Source organism: Gossypium raimondii, chromosome 1 (assembly GCF_025698545.1).
Source record: "Gossypium raimondii isolate GPD5lz chromosome 1, ASM2569854v1, whole genome shotgun sequence".
NCBI classification, from domain to species: domain Eukaryota; kingdom Viridiplantae; phylum Streptophyta; class Magnoliopsida; order Malvales; family Malvaceae; genus Gossypium; species Gossypium raimondii.
The window spans coordinates 7,347,951-7,366,594 of NC_068565.1; the positions used below are offsets into that span (position 1 = coordinate 7,347,951).

Sequence of the window (18,644 nt, forward strand, 5' to 3'; positions counted from 1 at the left end):
CCTCCAAACTGATTCTAATTAGACGATGATCAAGTGTCCCACCAAACCCAAGATTTATGTCGAGATGCGAGATTTGTAGGGAGGAGATTATTAGCCCAATTTTCATACTAGGTGTTAATCACCTGTTTACAGAGATGCCAAACCTCCACAAAAAATTTGAAAATCACCCATTAAATTTTTTAAAATAAATTATTTTATATAAAAATAAATGAATCTCTATCTTCTAATAAAAACCTCACAAAAATACTTTCAAGTGAGTCTCTTTAATTTGGTAATAATTCTCTTTTCTTTTCAAATTTTATTGATTAATCTTTAGAAATGTTAGAATTTTGAAATTTTTTATGATAGTTTAGAATCTATATGCAAGATTTTATTTATTTATTTATTTATTAAATGATTTTGGGATATTGAAAATTACTTACATCTTAATTGGGTAATTGTTTTTAAAGGTTAACTAATACAAATCCTTCAAAAAATTAAGATTGACTGTATTTATATAATCTTAAATTTCTTAAATATTGATTAAAATGTAGCATTCTTATTTAAAATTTGTTGTTGATAGCGTGATTATTATGAATCTTGTGTTTGAAAATTTACATGTTGCATATTTTTTCTTTTGTGAAAGAAAATTATTAGTTGTTTGTTGGTTTCATAAAACCTTTGTATTTATGATTTAGATTTATTTGTTTTAAATGTTTAACAAGAATGAAAAATATTTTAAAAGAATGTTTACTAATAAAATAAAGGAAGAGCAGGAAGAAAAAATAGTGAATAGCCAAAGTGAGATACAAACCAATTTGAAAAAAAAAGGAAGATTAAAAGAGTAAATTTGAATTTAGCATTACTAACCTTTTGGTCGATCCGAGATTAAGAACCAATATTACAATTATCATCCAAATGATAGAGATAATATAAGATCATTGACAATAAAAGAATCATATAAGAAAGACATATTTTAACAATTGTAAAAAAATATGCAAGTACCTTTTGTTATAGTTATTGTTTCAATAATTTTGTAATAATTTTACAATAATTTTATGTTTAATATTTGACATTTTAAAAAGAGTAGAAAAGAGTCAAATTATTGTTTTTTAACCGAATTACTGTCTAAACCATTAAAATTTTAAATATAGTAGTCAACATAGCAATTCACGTGTACTAAATGCTAATTTTTATATTTTTATGAACTATTTATATATAATTTTATTTTTGAATCTTTTGAAATTTTATAATTATTTCATGAAGTATACATAAACTGCCACATAGGTTACCACATCAATATTATTAAAAATTAATATTTAATAAGCATTTCTATTAGAAAAATATGATTTGACTCCTTTTAAAAAGATGAAAATTAAATTTAATTTTAAAAATATAAATATTGATAACTAAATTTATCATTTTCTATTAAAAAAAACTTTTGCAATGGTTTTAAATCAATTAAATGCTTGTCCTATTGGAAAACAGGGATAGATGTTACTGTTGGACCTGACAGGCCAACTCATGACATTAAATTTGCTGTCAAAGTGGAGAGAAGGTGAAGGATTTGATAAATTCAATTGAAATTTTAAAATTACATAGAAAGTGGAGTTGATAGTTTGACAATGAGATATTAGTCGCAAAAGCATATGCTTGTACAAGCTCCAACGCATCAAGGGTTCTAGAAACCTTAAAAAAGAAAACTGGGTAACTTTTTAAAGTTAATGTATAATTCAAAGCAATGATTGTAATGAAATAGGTGCAAATCTACATTATAATCCATTTAAGAGCAAATGTTATTTGCCTTACAATTTTCTTTATATGCCTGCAGTTGTCAAGATTGAAGTTGTTTGAGAGCCCATTTGCATCATTGTGTTTTTGGATAAGGCTTAGACTTTATAGTTAAAAAGAAAGGTGATTGATTTATATCAGCATCATGCATTAATTTTTCATTAAATGCATGAAAAAGTTGATCAAGTCTACGTTGATTCCATGTGGGAGCCTGGTAGGCTAATTAACACTGATTTGTATATGTGGATTGAGATATTTATTAAATGCTTGGCACTCTTCAGAAAATAGAATTTGCATTGAATCTTCATTGAACTACTAAAATTATTAAGGTCTGCTTTAAGCTCTCGGGGTGATGAATGCAGCTTATTCTCTCTCTCTCTCTTTTTTTTTAAGATATCAGTAGTTTCATATTGAATTATGGAGAGAAAATCAACTGAAGGTTTTGGAAGGTGTTTTTTGTTGGCTTGTATGCTAGTATTTGTCTTGGCAGCCTCTGCTGCAACAGATAATATTACTCCAGGCCGATCTATCAGAGATGGGGAAGCTCTAGTTTCAAGTGACGAAACTTTTGAATTGGGATTCTTCAGTAGCCCAGTTAATTCAACAACACGTTACCTAGGAATATGGTACAAAGTTTCTCCTGAGACTGTCGTTTGGATAGCCAACAGAGAGGCTCCTCTTCTCGATCATTTCGGAGTTTTAAATGTCACTAAGGAAGGTAGTATTATTCTCCAGGATAAGAAAACTGACATTATATGGTCATCCAATAGAACAAGAACTGCTGAAAATCCAGTTCTGCAGCTCTTGGATTCTGGAAATCTTATCGTAAAAGATGGAAACGACAGCGGCTTGGCAAACTTATTATGGCAAAGCTTTGATTATCCTTGTGATACCTTACTGCCAGGGATGAAGCTTGGGAAGAGTTTCATTACAGGAACGAACTGGTCTCTATCATCTTGGAAGGGCCTCAACGATCCTGCCCCAGGTCGGTTTTCGGCCTTGATAGATCCCGAGGGGTTTCCCCAGCTAGTTGTGAGAAATGGAAGTGCAATCTTTTACAGAGGAGGGTCATGGAACGGCGAACGGTTTACGGGGACTCCTGATCTAAAACAGGTTGAATCATCTAACCTATTCAAGTTTACATTTGAGTTGAATAAGAATGAGGTGTACTACAGAGGTGAGCCCTATCCTTCATTCATTTCAAGGTTAGTTGTGAATCAATCAGGCTTTTTGCGGCGCCTAGTGAGAACGAAACAATCGCAATCTTGGATTGAGATCTATTTTGCTCCTCGCGATGAATGCGACCGTTATGCTGTATGTGGTCCATATGCTAGCTGCAACACCAACAACTGTGCTTGTTTGGATGGATTTGAACCAAAGTACCCTGCAGAGTGGGATCATTCAAAATGGTCTGGCGGATGCGTTCGAAAGACTGAATTGGCTTGTCAAAATTCTGTCTTTACGAAGTATAATGGGTTGAAATTACCTGACACATCGAATTCTTCTTTTGATGCAAGCATGAGCCTTAAGGAATGCCAAGAGAAGTGTTCAAAGAACTGCTCTTGCATCGCCTATGCAAATTCAGATATCAGAAATGGAGGTAGTGGATGCTTGCTGTGGTTCGGTGACCTTATTGATATGAGAATATACCCTGACGGTGGACAAGATCTCTACGTACGGATGGCCAATTCAACATTAGGTATCATCTCGAATTTAAACCGATTATTGTTTTATCATAATTGTTCGAGAAGCTAATTGTTCAGTTACACTTCTGATGTTTCAGGTTACCTTGTTGCAAGCAAAAACTCGAGTAAAAAGAAGAGAGTAGCCATTATTGTCATCGCGGTCATATTAGTTGGACTGATTTTGGGAGGATTAATTGTCCACTTGAGATGGAAGAAACTCAGAAAGCAAGGTAAGTAACTAACTTTAGGGACTAATGTCTGTCAATTACGAGAAATGAAGCTCTACTGATGTTTGGTACGTATTTATTATTATTTGATCATTTGGTTTTGATAGTAGAGATTTTTACTTCATTTTGATTAATGTATAAAGTTGAAGGTGGAAAGGATGACATGGAGTTACCAGTATTTGATTTAAGCACTATTGTGAAAGCCACTGATAACTTCTCCGATGATAATAAGCTAGGACAAGGTGGTTTTGGACCTGTTTACAAGGTAAATTTAAGAAAATATACCCAGATGAGCTATCCGTTTTTTGGGGAATGAGGAAATGTGAATGTTAAGCCTTTCAAATGATGATTTCCAGGGTACCTTGCCTGAAGGGCAAGAAATAGCAGTGAAGAGACTTTCAAAAAGTTCTGGACAAGGATTGGAAGAGTTTAAAAACGAAGTCGGATTGATTGCTAAGCTTCAGCATCGCAACCTTGTGAGGCTTCTCGGTTGTAGCATTCCAGGAGATGAAAAGATGTTGATCTACGAGTACCTGCCCAACAAAAGCTTGGACTACTTTATTTTCGGTTTGATCCTTGAACCACATTTTTTTTGAAATGGTTTCTCTGAGGTTTTAATCAGTCGAAGCACTAATGTTTATTTTGATGAGACAATAATCAGATCAAACAAAAAGCGAATTACTGGACTGGAGAAGGCGAATGCACATCATCGATGGAATTGCTCGAGGACTTCTTTATCTTCATCAAGACTCTAGACTAAGGATTATACATAGAGATCTCAAAGCCAGCAATGTGTTACTAGACAGTGATATGTGCCCCAAGATTTCAGACTTTGGCATGGCAAGAACAATTTGGGGTGATCAAACTGAGGCAAACACTAACAAAATCGTTGGAACTTAGTATGTAGTGTAAACATACTCTAACTTGAACCTGATGCCTAACTGTGTTATAACTTTCTTCTTCATCACAATTTTCAGTGGTTATATGCCTCCTGAGTACGCTGTAGATGGACTATTTTCGATAAAATCCGATGTATTTAGCTTTGGTGTGTTAGTACTCGAGATTGTTAGCGGGAAAAAGAACAGAGGATTCTTCCATCCAGAACACAGCCATAACCTTGTTGGGCATGTAAGAAGGAAGAACAAAACATTATTAATTACTATTCTTGCTGTTAAACAATAGATACTTGACATGTTGGTCCTAATGTTTCCAGGCATGGAAACTGTGGATGGAAGAGAAGCCATTGCAGCTAATTGAAAGTAACTTGGGAGATTGTTTTGTGGTATCTGAAGTTCTAAGATGCATTCATGTGGGTCTTTTGTGTGTTCAAAAACGACCAGAGGATAGACCGAGCATGTCATCCGTAGTTCTAATGTTAGGTAGTGAGAATTCAGTACCTCAACCGAAACAGCCTGGTTTTTTCACCGAAAGGAGTCTGCCTGAATCGGACGCTCACTCATCAACCCACCATGAACCAGCTTCTAGCAATGGAGTTACCATTTCATTGTTAGAGGCACGATAGAAAACATGTATAACGTTAACATCCTATGCTGTAATTATTTACCTTTGTATTAAGAGCTATAATGCTCTCTGTATGACTTACCGTGCTAGCAAGCAGGTTGGTTTGTATGTATACAAGCAAATAGTACGTGATGGGTTGAAGATATGGAATTTTCATGGCAATAATGAGCTAAAAAGTTGGAAACTAGTTCTGTTGACATCTGCTCATCTCGTTCTATAAAATCACCAATAGTAGATAAGCTTTTAATAGTTAACATCGTTAGATTATTGTCTTATATAGTTTGATTAGGGCCTTACTAAGAGGTAACTTGGTTCCTGGATGTCTCCCCTAAGCCATCCTATGTGGGAGGATTTCGATGTCTCCCCCTCAAGCCTAAAATACTCGCAGCAATTAAATTAATATGACAAATTGAAAGTATCGACTACGAAATTTCCCGAATCCAGGAGTTGTCGGTGCATTAGAAGACCAAACAATGCCTTTGGTGACCAGGTCTTAATTAAGCAGCCCCTTTGACTTTTAAAATTACTTTTCTTTTATAATTAAGCAGTCCAATAACTTTTTTTATTTATTTTTCTCCATGATGATACCTTAATTTAAATGCCTTTCAACTCATTGCCGTAAAATTAACATAAAATATATAGTTTTCAGAAAACAAATTAAAGTTACAAGCACTAATAAAAATTAATATCATTATAATTATTTAAACATGGCAGAATTTTTTTTACTGGAACATGGACCAAATTGGTAATAATAACAAAACATTATTGCTGACATAACACTATAACATTGTTGCATTGACCAGAAAATTAATTAAAGACCGTATTGGGAAAATTAGACCAACGCATCATAATTAAGGGACTCAATTAAATAACTATTTTAAGATTAAAGTATTTATTTAGTAATTAATTAGTAGTTCGAAAAAGTATAAGTGAACTTCTTCCCCAAACATTTAGGCTTAGTTCAAACTTTAGAGAACACATTATTGGTGAACTATACTTGAATACCACCTTCGATCCGAACAAGGCTATGCCTAGTCCTAGGGATAGGGATGAGCAAAACTCAATTCGACTTGATTTTTTTTTAAAATTTTGAGTTAATTGAATTGAGTTATTCGGTTTTTTCGAGTCAACTTGAATAAGTAATTCGAGTTTCGAGTTCGAGTCGAGTTGAATTTTATAATTTAAATAATTCGAATGATTCAAATAACTCAAATAACATATTGGTGTAAATATCTTTTGATCTTTTTCAATTTTGAAAATGAGCAAATTAGTTTCTCTCAACAAAATTTTTAAAAATCAAAATAATTTTTAAAATCTAAAATATTTATAAAATTTCAAAATTTATTTTTAAAACTATAAAATTTCAAAAATAAAAATTCAAAAAATATATATAAAGTTTAAAAAATTGGGTAAATTCCTAGGTGATCACCCAACTTTTGGGTAGGTTCTATTTTGGTCATCCAACTTCAAAAACTTTCAATTTCATCACCAACGTTTTGAAAATTTAAAATTTTAGTAACCCACAATTAATTACTTAACAAAAAGATGATGCAATCCTTTTTTTATTGGCCTAATAATAAACTTAGTTCTCCAATGTTTATACATTTTATCAAATTGATCCTAAATCTAAAAATTCAACAGATTTAGCCCTTAGTGTTTATGAAATTTATTATTTAGTTTTAATTTTAAAAATCAATAAATTTAATTATGAACATTTATACAATTTGCCAATTTAATTTTAATTCTAAGAGTTTAAAAAGAAAAATATTTTAAAAAAGCAATAAAAATTCATTTTGGCATTTAGAAGCTCTTTGAAAAGCATATACAATAACTTTTTAAACAACAATTTAGAAGATCCCCAACAAAATCTTTTCTTTTATCATAAAATTGAAATTTCTTTTATATATACCTAGTAAAGGGTGAGTAACAGATAAGAGAAAATGACTTTTTATTGAATTTATCAAAAAATTTAAACTTTTAAATTTATAATGAAAATGATAAAATTTACTCACAAATAATTTTAGGTAAATGTTTATTGCTATAAATATCACAAAGTAAATTAATTTTAAAAAAATTAAACTTCTGTTGTAACTATTATAATTGTTTTCTTAACCTATTTTTCTAACAAATAGTTGTGTGAGCAATGGACATCCATGTTCACTACACCAAATTGTTGATGCTAAGACGAAGTTAGGCTAAGATAAGGCGTCGATTCACCTTGGTAGGACTAAAAGCCATCAAGAGGAGGAGGAGAGAGACCGTTTCCCCCGTTGAGTACTCTCCTATAGTATTTATATGGGGAGTTGAGGTGCCATGAGGGAGCACCCCATTGGTGGACAAGTCAGTTCGTTGTTTTTCGGTAAAAATTGTGATGTGACTTTATAAGCTTATGATATGACACTATAAAGTAAGTTAGTGATATAACAAGCATAGTTTTACTTGATATAGGTGTATTAAATACCAAAATATTGGCTTTTTGTTTTATTTGCCAAAATATTAAATAGGGATAAATCCATAATCATACATTAATTATGGTTTAATGTGCAATTGTATACATGAACTTTAGTTTTGTGCAATTTTATACATGAAATTTTGATTTGATCCAGTTCTTTTAAATTATTAACAAAATTATTGATATAACATCATTTTATGTTTATATATTGCATACATAAATAATTATATTCATTCAATATAAAAATAAATGTATTTATTTATTTAAATCTGTATAATTAAATCAAAATTATAGTTTCAAGTATACATTTGAACCACAATTAAAGTTTCACTTGTATAATTGTACCAAATTAAAGTTCATGTATATAATTACACATAAAAATAAAATTCAAATATAATTTTAAGATTTATCCCTATTAAATACCTAAAAGTATTTATGGATGTGTGTTAGAATAATAAATTTTGGGCCCATTTACAATTGTTTAAATTATTTTGAACCAGTCTTCTTCTATCTTCAGTTTAAATTATTCTGTGCTGCTTGTTCCTGGGTTCTGGAGTGTGAAAAAACACACCTTTCTACATCAATAGTAGTCAAGCATTGGTTTCAGCTTTTTCTTTTTATACATTTATATACTTTACATATCTTATATACGTATGGCAACCCTTTGACTTTTCAAAGCCGAAGTTATATGAACTTGGATTCAAACTCATATTTTAACTTAATAAATCAACATTTAATTTTGAAAAGAAATTTAAAGATATAAAATCCGAAAACCCTTCCAATATTTAACTTGGTAAGATGCGAGACCAAGGGTGAGTTTGAATAGGTGATTGGGTGCGGTGCGTTTAGCCTACTTTTTATCTTACGTCACCGTGTTGCTACAATATCTAATCTCACCGCCACCGTTATTTTTATACTAACTGCAGTTAAACGCACCAGACATCCAAACTCACCCTAACATCAATCTGAAATTCATTTGATTTTAAATTTAGAATGTCAAAGGGGCTGCTATAATGAATAGAAAAATAAATACCTACAGAGAGGGACGTCTCACCCAATAATATTGATATAGAGAAGTTTCTCCTTGCATCTATTATCTTTAAAATGAGTAATCAGTTTTACTTATTAGGAAATAAATGGAAGCCTTCTTAATGGAGCTTGTTCTGTGTTTGCTTCTCTTCTTTACAAGAAGAACTTGGGCAATAGACACTTTAACCCAAGGGCAGTCCATAAAAGATGGTGAAACTCTTGTGTCAGCAGGTGGAAGCTTTGAACTGGGATTTTTCAGTCCTGGGAATTCCAAGAGTCGATACGTGGGAATTTGGTACAAGAAAGTATCAACTGGAACTGTTGTATGGGTTGCCAATAGGGAAAATTTAGTTTCAGATGCCTCAGGAGTTTTAAGTATCAATGAGAAAGGCATTCTTTCAATCATGAATGGCACCAAAGGCATTGTTTGGTCTTCAAACACATCGAGGAAATCAGCAGAGGAGCCGATTGCACAACTCCTGGATTCGGGAAATTTCGTAGTGAAGGACCGAAATGATAGTGATTCGGAAAACTTTCTTTGGCAAAGTTTTGATCATCCTTGCGATACCTTTCTACCAGGAATGAAGATTGGAATAAACTTTGTCACCGGTTCCGAGAGGCATGCATCATCCTGGAAAAACACGGAAGATCCTGCTCCGGGCATATATACTTACAGGGTTGACTTGCAGGGGTACCCACAGGTAGTTGTTAAAAAGGGAGCTGATATATTATTCAGAGCAGGTTCATGGAATGGTCTTTATCTCACAGATGGCCCACTGGCTGTTAATCCATTATATTCATCTGAGTTTGTATTGAATGAGAATGAGGTTTACTACACATACAATGTGCAAAACAATTCAATATATACAAGGTTTTTATTGAATCCATCAGGTCTAACACAACGCACCTTATGGAATGAGAGGACAAATAACTGGGAGGTTTACGCCACATCGCAATCGGATCAATGTTCGATCTATGCCCATTGTGGACCATATGCTACTTGCAGCACCAATGAGTCTCCACCATGTAAATGCTTGGAAGGGTTCATCCACAGATCAGCATCTCCCAGGGATATTAATTCAGTAGATTGGTCATATGGATGTACTCGAAGGACACCGCTGACATGTCATGGTGGAGACAGCTTTCTCAGGAAAACTGGCCTAAAATTACCGGACACTTCGAAAACTTGGGCAAATATTAGCATTGATCTTAAGGAGTGTGAGAAATTGTGTTTGAAGAATTGCTCTTGCACTGCATACGCGAATTTAGATATCCGAGAGGGAGGCCATGGCTGCTTGCTGTGGTTTGGAGACCTAATTGACATCATAGAATTCAGTGAGGGTGGACAGGACCTTTATATCAGGCTGGCTACTTCTGATCTGAGTAACGTTCCTTCTTTGTTTTCCATTTAGATTGATCAATAAAATTAGACATAAACATTTGGGGTATATGTTCAAACATGAAACCATTTTTTTAACATGAAACCATTTTTTTGACTGATTATTCGTTAATTCTTTCAGATCATATACGAAGCAAAGGAAAGCTAAATGAAAAGCTGAAGGCTGTAATCATAGCCATCTCTGTAATAATAGCCAGCGGAATGACAATACTAGCATTGTTGTTGTATGTTCAGAAGATCATGCTTAGAAACACAGGTAAACAGATCAGTTGCCAATTAAAACCACTATCATATAACAAGATAATCATTTTCAATCCATCTTATATTAATTCAATGACAACCAGGGGAACATGGAAAGGAAGATTTAGAGTTGCCTGTTTTTGATTTAACAACCATAGCTACTGCAACTAATAACTTCTCGAGCAACAACATCCTTGGACAAGGTGGATTTGGTCCTGTTTACAAGGTATATAAGCTGTATTCTGCAAACTATATTTCACTCACTATTTAACCATTTTGAACATTATAAATTTTAGGGAACATTGATTGAGGGGCAAGAAATAGCAGTGAAGAGACTTTCAAAGAATTCGGGACAAGGACTGGAAGAGTTCAAAAATGAAGTAACATTGATTTCCAAACTCCAGCACCGCAATCTTGTAAAGCTCTTTGGTTGTTGCATCAGGAAAGATGAAAAGATGTTAGTTTATGAGTACATGCCTAACAAAAGTTTGAACTACTTTATTTTCGGTTCGAAACCTACTATCTCAGCACTTCTTTTTCTCCCCTTCCTTCCCCACCCCATGGTCTTGTTACCCAATTTCTTTTTATTTCTTTGTCTGATGTCTTTTTTATTGGTTGCAGATCAAACAAGAAGCAAATTACTGGACTGGCGTATACGAATGCATATTATCGATGGAATTGCTAGAGGGGTTCTTTATCTTCACCATGACTCTAGATTGAAGATTATCCATAGAGATCTCAAAGCAAGCAATATTTTACTAGATCATAACATGAATCCGAAGATATCTGATTTTGGCTTAGCTCGAAAGTTCGGAGTAGATCAGACTCAGGCCAAAACTAAAAGAGTGGTTGGAACATAGTATGTATATAAGCAAGACTTGTTTGGTGCATTATTCCAAGTGGCTTTTAAAGTTCTAATCTAACATTTTTTCTCCTGCAGCGGTTATATGTCCCCTGAATATGCTTTGGATGGGCTTTTTTCAATGAAATCTGATGTCTTCAGCTTTGGAGTTTTGGTTCTAGAGATACTATCAGGAAAGAAAAACAGGGGATTTTCCCACCCAGAACATGACCATAATCTTCTTGGACATGTAAGACCTGAAGACTGAACTGTAGCAAATCATGTTTTCTTTTGTCTCAAACAATAATATCATTTGCCGTTCCAACTTTTCAGGCATGGAAATTGTGGATGGAAAAGAGGCCATTAGAACTAATCGACATTGCATTGGGCGACTCGTATGATGCAACCGAAGGGTTAAGATGCATCAATGTAGCTCTATTATGTGTGCAACAATGCCCCCCAGACAGACCTAACATGTCATTGGTTTTGGTCATGTTGTGCGGTGACAGTGTATTGCCCCAACCAAAGGAGCCTGGGTTTTTCATCGAAAGAAATCTGCCTATGGCAGACTCTATATCAGTCAAAAGTGAAATTTCCTCCATGTATAGATCTATTACATCATTAGAGCCACGATAGACGCTTGTAAATGTTGGAACAAAGAACAAGGTTGAATGAAACAAGCAATTTCTTGAGCTAGAAGGCTCGATACTTGCTGTGCAAACAAAACAGAATTGAGCTTAAAGAACTAAAGAAATCAATGAATTAAGAGAGCATTGGATGATAAATTCTTTGAAGAATTTTTCATATATTTGAAAGATGGCATAATACCAATACATATACATGACATAAACTGGTTAAGAGAAGCAAAATTGATCACCTAAACACTACCTACTACCACTAAGTACATTGATATCATTATAATTATTTTAACATGGCAGAAATTTTTTTTTTACTGGAACATGGACCAAATTGGTAATAATAACAAAACATTATTGCTGACATAACATTATAACATTGTTGCATTGACCAGAAAATTAATTAAAGACCGTATTTGGAAAATTAGACCAACGCATCATAATTAAGGGACTCAATTAAATAATTATTTTAAGATTAAAGTATTTATTTAGTAATTAATTAGTAGTTCAAAAAAGTAGAAATGAACTTCTTCCCCAAACATTTAGGTTAAGTTCAAACAAGGCTATGTCTAGTCCTAGCGGTGAGCAAAACTTAATTCGACTTGATTTTTTTTTTAAAGTTTGAGTTAATTAAATTGAGTTATTCGGTTTTCTCGAGTAAACTTGAATAAGTAATTCGAGTTTCGAGTTTCGAGTTCGAGTCAAGTTGAATTTTACAATTTAAATAATTCAAATAATTCAAATAACATATTGGTGTAAATATCCTTTGATCTTTTTCAATTTTGAAAATGAGCAAATTAGTCTCTCTCAACAAAAATTTTTAAAAAATCAAAATAATTTTTAAAATCTAAAATATTTATAAAATTTCAAAATTCAATTTTTTAAATTATAAAATTTCAAAAATAAAAATTCAAAATATATATATAAAGTTTAAAAAATTGGGTAAATTCCTAGGTGATCACCCAACTTTTGGGTAGGTTCTATTTTGGTCACCCAACTTCAAAAACTTTCAATTTCATCACCAACGTTTTGAAAATTTAAAATTTTAGTAACCCACAATTAAATACTTAACAAAAAGATGATACGATCATTTTTTTTATTGGCCTAATAACAAATTTAGTTCTCCAATGTTTATACATTTTATCAAATTGATCCTAAATCTAAAAATTCAATGATTTAGCCCTTAGTGTTTATGAAATTTGTTATTTAATTTTAATTTTAAAAATCAATAAATTTAATCTTGAACATTTACAAAATTTTCCAATTTAATTTTAATTCTAAAAGTTTAAAAAGAAAATATTTTAAAAATCAATAAAAATCATTTTGTTATTTAGAAGCTCTTTGAAAAGCATATGCAATAACTTTTTAAACAACGATTTAGAAGATCCCCAACAAAATCTTTTCTTTTATCATAAAATTGAACTTCTTTTATACATACCTAGTAAAGGGTGAGTAATGATAAGAGAAAATGACTTTTTATCGAATTTATTAAAAAAATTAAACTTTTAAGTTTATATTGAAAATGATAAAATTTACACACAACTGCTTTTAGGTAAATGTTTATTGCTTTAAATATCATAAAGTGGATTAATTTAAAAAAATTAAACTTCTGTTGTAACTAATATAATTGTTTTCTTAGCCTATTTTTCTAACAAATAGTTGTGTGAGCTATGGACATCCATGTTCACTACACCAAATTGTTGATGCTAAGATGAAGTTAGGCTAAGATAAGGCTTCGATTCACCTTGGTAGGACTGAAAGCCATCAAGAGGAGAGGAGGGAGGAGAAAGAAGAGGAGGAGGAGAGAGAGAGATCGTTTCCCCCCTTAAGTACTTTCGTCTAGTATTTATATGGGGAGTTGAGGTGCTATGGGGGAGCATCCCATTGGTGGACAAGCATTTCGTTATTTTTCAGTAAAAATTGTGATGTGATTTTATAAGGTTATGATATGACACTATAAAGTGAGTTAGTGATGGATGGTAATTATCCTATTCGTTAGAGAGTTTGTGAGAAGTGACGAACCAATCATACCTGATGAGGGTGTGTAGAACAATAGTAGAACAATAGTAGTACAATCTAGTTAGAGATGTAGAGGTGCCAGTTAAAGGAGGTAATATAACAAGCATAGTTTTACTTGACATGGGTGTATTAAATACCCAAATATTGACCTTTTTTTTTATTTACCAAAATATTAAATAGGGATAAATCCCGCAACTATACATGAACTATAGTTTAATGTGCAATTGTATACATGAACTTTGATATTGTGCAATTTTATACATGAAATTTTGATTTGATCCAGTTCTTTTAAATTATTAACACAATTATTGATATAATATTATTTTATATTTATATATTCATACATAAATAATTATATTCATTCAATATAAAATAAATGTATTTACTTATTTAAATCAGTATAATTAAATCAAAATTACAGTTTCAAGTATATATTTGAATCACAATTAGAGTTTCACTTGTATAATTGTACCAAATAAAGTTCATGTATACAATTACACATAAAAATAAAATTCAAGTATAATATTAAGATTTATCCCTATTAAATACGTAAAATTATTTATGGATGTGTGTTAGAATAATAAATTTTGGGCTCATTTGCAATTGTTTAAATTATTTTGAGCCAGTCTTCTTCTATCTTCGGTTTAAATTATTCTGTACTGTTTGTTCCTGGGTTCTGGTGTGTGAAAAACCACACCTTTCCACATCAATAGTAGTCAAGCATTGTTTTCAGCTTTGACCAAGTATCTTTAGGATGATCAGGTCATGCTTAATCATCCTTTCTTCTTTTACACATTTATATACTTTACATATATTATATACGTATGGCAACCCTTTGACTTTTCAAAGCCGAAGATATATAAGCTTGGATTCAAACTCATATTTTAGCTTAATAAATCAACATTTAATTTTGAAAAGAAATTTAAATATATAAAACCCGAAACCCTTACAATATTTAATTTGGTAAGATGCGAGACTAACATCAATCTGAAATTTATTTGATTTTAAATTTAGAATGTCAAAGGGGCTGCTATAATGAATAGAAAAATAAATACCTACAGAGAGGGACGTCTAACCCAATAATATTGATCTTGAGAAGTTTCTCCTTGCATCTATTATCTTTAAAATGAGTAATCAGTTTTACTTATTAGGAAATAAATGGAAGCCTTCTTAATGGAGCTTGTTCTGTGTTTGCTTCTCTTCTTTACAAGAAGAACTTGGGCAATAGACACTTTAACCCAAGGGCAGTCCATAAAAGATGGTGAAACTCTTGTGTCAGCAGGTGGAAGCTTTGAACTGGGATTTTTCAGTCCTGGGAATTCCAAGAGTCGATACGTGGGAATTTGGTACAAGAAAGTATCAACTGGAACTGTTGTATGGGTTGCCAATAGGGAAAATTTAGTTTCAGATGCCTCAGGAGTTTTAAGTATCAATGAGAAAGGCATTCTTTCAATCATGAATGGCACCAAAGGCATTGTTTGGTCTTCAAACACATCGAGAAATTCAGCAGAGGAGCCGATTGCACAACTCCTGGATTCCGGAAATTTCGTAGTGAAGGACCGAAATGATAGTGATTCGGAAAACTTTCTTTGGCAAAGTTTTGATCATCCTGGCGATACCTTTCTACCAGGAATGAAGATTGGAATAAACTTTGTCACCGGTTCCGAGAGGCATGCATCATCCTGGAAAAACACGGAAGATCCTGCTCCGGGCATATATACTTACAGGGTTGACTCGCAGGGGTACCCACAGGTAGTTGTTAAAAAGGGAGCTGATATATTATTCAGAGCAGGTTCATGGAATGGTCTTTATCTCACAGGAAGCCCACTGCCTGTTAATCCATTATATTCATTTGAGCTTGTCTTGAATGAGAATGAGGTCTACTACACATACCAGGTGCAAAACAATTCAATCTATACACGGTTTTTATTGAATCCATCAGGTCTAATACAACGCACCATATGGAATGAGAGGACAAATAACTGGGAGGTTTATGCCACATCGCAATCGGATCAATGTTCGATCTATGCCTATTGTGGATCATATGCTACTTGCAGCACCAATGAGTCTCCACCATGTAAATGCTTGGAAGGGTTCATCCACAGATCAGCATCTCCCAGGGATATTAATTCAGTAGATTGGTCATATGGATGTTCTCGAAGGACACCGCTGGCATGTCATGGTGGAGACAGCTTTCTCAGGAAAACTGGCCTAAAATTACCGGACACTTCGAAAACTTGGGCAAATATTAGCATTGATCTTAAGGAGTGTGAGAAATTGTGTTTGAAGAATTGCTCTTGCACTGCATACGCGAATTTAGATATCCGAGAGGGAGGCCATGGCTGCTTGCTGTGGTTTGGAGACCTAATTGACATCATAGCATTCAGTGAGGGTGGACAGGACCTTTATATCAGGCTGGCTACTTCTGATCTGAGTAACGTTCCTTCTTTGTTTTCCATTTAGATTGATCAATAAAATTAGACATAAACATTTGGGGTATATGTTCAAACATGAAACCATTTTTTTGACTGATTATCCGTTAATTCTTTCAGATCATATACGAAGCAAAGGAAAGCTAAATGAAAAGCTGAAGGCTGTAATCATAGCCATCTCTGTAATAATAGCCAGCGGAACGACAATACTAGCATTGTTGTTGTATGTTCAGAAGATCATGCTTAGAAACACAGGTAAACAGATCAGTTGCCAATTAAAACCACTATAATATAACAAAATAATCATTTTCAATCCATCTTATACTAATTCAATGACAACCAGGGGAACATGGAAAGGAAGATTTAGAGTTGCCTGTTTTTGATTTTGCAACCATAGCTACGGCAACTAATAACTTCTCGAGCAACAACATTCTTGGACAAGGTGGATTTGGTCCTGTTTACAAGGTATATAAGCTGTATTCTGCAAACTATATTTCACTCACTATTTAACCATTTTGAACATTATAAATTTTAGGGAACATTGATTGAGGGGCAAGAAATAGCAGTGAAGAGACTTTCAAAGAATTCGGGACAAGGACTGGAAGAGTTCAAAAATGAAGTAACATTGATTTCCAAACTCCAGCACCGCAATCTTGTAAAGCTCTTTGGTTGTTGCATCAGGAAAGATGAAAAGATGTTAGTTTATGAGTACATGCCTAACAAAAGTTTGAACTACTTTATTTTCGGTTCGAAACCTACTATCTCAGCACTTCTTTTTCTCCCCTTCCTTCCCCACCCCCTGGTCTTGTGTTACCCATTTTCTTTTTATTTCTTTTTCTGATGTCTTTTTTATTGGTTGCAGATCAAACAAGAAGCAAATTACTGGACTGGCGTATACGAATGCATATTATCGATGGAATTGCTAGAGGGGTTCTTTATCTTCACCATGACTCTAGATTGAAGATTATCCATAGAGATCTCAAAGCAAGCAATATTTTACTAGATCATAACATGAATCCGAAGATATCTGATTTTGGCTTAGCTCGAAAGTTCGGAGTAGATCAGACTCAGGCCAAAACTAAAAGAGTGGTCGGAACATAGTATGTATATAAGCAAGACTTGTTTGGTGCATTATTCCAAGTGGCTTTTAAAGTTCTAATCTAACATTTTTCTCCTGCAGCGGTTATATGTCCCCTGAATATGCTTTGGATGGGCTTTTTTCAATGAAATCCGATGTCTTCAGCTTTGGAGTTTTGGTTCTGGAGATACTATCAGGAAAGAAAAACAGGGGATTTTCCCACCCAGAACATGACCATAATCTTCTTGGACATGTAAGACCTGAAGACTGAACTGTAGCAAATCATGTTTTCTTTTGTCTCAAACAATAATATCATTTGCGGTTCCAACTTTTCAGGCATGGAAATTGTGGATGGAAAAGAGGCCATTAGAACTAATCGACCCTGCAATAGGCGACTCGTATGATGCAACCGAAGGGTTAAGATGCATCAATGTAGCTCTATTATGTGTGCAACAATGCCCCCCTGACAGACCTAACATGTCATTGGTTTTGGTCATGTTGTGCGGTGACAGTGTATTGCCCCAACCAAAGCAGCCTGGGTTTTTCATCGAAAGAAATCTGCCTATGGCAGACTCTATATCAGTCAAAAATGAAATTTCCTCCATGTATAGATCTATTACATCATTAGAGCCACGGTAGACGCTTGTAAAATACTTTCATGATATGTTTGGATAAATCAATTAGGCCTTGCTTCATTCATACACCGAAAGAAGAAAAGAATTTATGAACTTCTGCTTTGTACTGCCTGCAATAGTGCTTCTATATTACTCACAAGTCAGGTAGTTGATGTAGCCCTTGTTTTCCTTTTCTTCCTTTTCTCTAAAATTATCAGCTTCACTTCCTGAGAAATACAACACATATCGGAAACTTCTCTGTTTTAGATAATGATAATTAATTTTTAATTTAAAAAGTTACTATATAATTGAATTAAACATAAGTTTAAAATACATAATTTTAGTAGAAGATAAAAATAATTTAATTTTATACTACTTCGATATAATTTAAGTAATTAAATTTTATTATTTTGTAATACAAATAGACCAAACAGAATAAAGTAAATAAAAAGTACATGATAAAAATAGTAGTGGTATAATTATTATTTTACAAAAAATAATACTTAATAAATATATATGAAGGTTTTATATTATTTTCTTCGAACATGGGGAGGTTGTATTGCACACCAAACTAGAATTAATTCAAAACCTTCCTAATTGAATAACATTGTTTTGATTTGATTTGTTTTGTTTCAATCAAATCAATTTTATCTGGCGACAACTTTTCTGTTACCTTTTTACAGATGTGTTAGTAAAAATTTC

General features: G+C 33.0%; 2 protein-coding genes across 11 annotated transcripts; both read left to right on the forward strand.

The window, feature by feature from the left end:
* The first annotated feature begins 2,056 nt into the window (after positions 1 to 2,056).
* Positions 2,057 to 5,402, forward strand: LOC105779790 (G-type lectin S-receptor-like serine/threonine-protein kinase SD1-1). Its single transcript, XM_012603715.2, has 7 exons — positions 2,057 to 3,469; positions 3,554 to 3,685; positions 3,826 to 3,947; positions 4,039 to 4,249; positions 4,344 to 4,581; positions 4,660 to 4,810; positions 4,896 to 5,402. Exons 1-7 carry the CDS (start codon positions 2,188 to 2,190, stop codon positions 5,202 to 5,204), a joined length of 2,445 nt encoding a protein of 814 aa, XP_012459169.1. The 5' UTR covers positions 2,057 to 2,187; the 3' UTR covers positions 5,205 to 5,402.
* Positions 5,403 to 8,750: 3,348 nt separating this feature from the next.
* LOC105779852 (G-type lectin S-receptor-like serine/threonine-protein kinase At4g27290) lies at positions 8,751 to 18,056 on the forward strand. 10 transcript variants are annotated; one of them, XM_052631031.1, is made up of 7 exons: positions 8,751 to 10,067; positions 10,205 to 10,339; positions 10,428 to 10,549; positions 10,620 to 10,830; positions 10,945 to 11,182; positions 11,264 to 11,414; positions 11,498 to 11,872. In XM_052631031.1, the coding sequence occupies exons 1-7, from the start codon at positions 8,792 to 8,794 to the stop codon at positions 11,798 to 11,800; spliced, it is 2,436 nt and encodes an 811-aa protein (XP_052486991.1). In that variant the 5' UTR covers positions 8,751 to 8,791; the 3' UTR covers positions 11,801 to 11,872. The 10 variants fall into 10 exon arrangements, with proteins under 10 accessions (XP_052486991.1, XP_052487005.1, XP_052486994.1 ...); XM_052631045.1 differs by lacking the exons at positions 11,264 to 11,414; positions 11,498 to 11,872 and adding exons at positions 17,431 to 17,581; positions 17,665 to 18,056 and having other exon boundaries at positions 8,752 to 10,067; XM_052631034.1 differs by lacking the exons at positions 10,945 to 11,182; positions 11,264 to 11,414; positions 11,498 to 11,872 and adding exons at positions 17,113 to 17,350; positions 17,431 to 17,581; positions 17,665 to 18,056 and having other exon boundaries at positions 8,753 to 10,067.
* Positions 18,057 to 18,644: the final 588 nt, after the last annotated feature.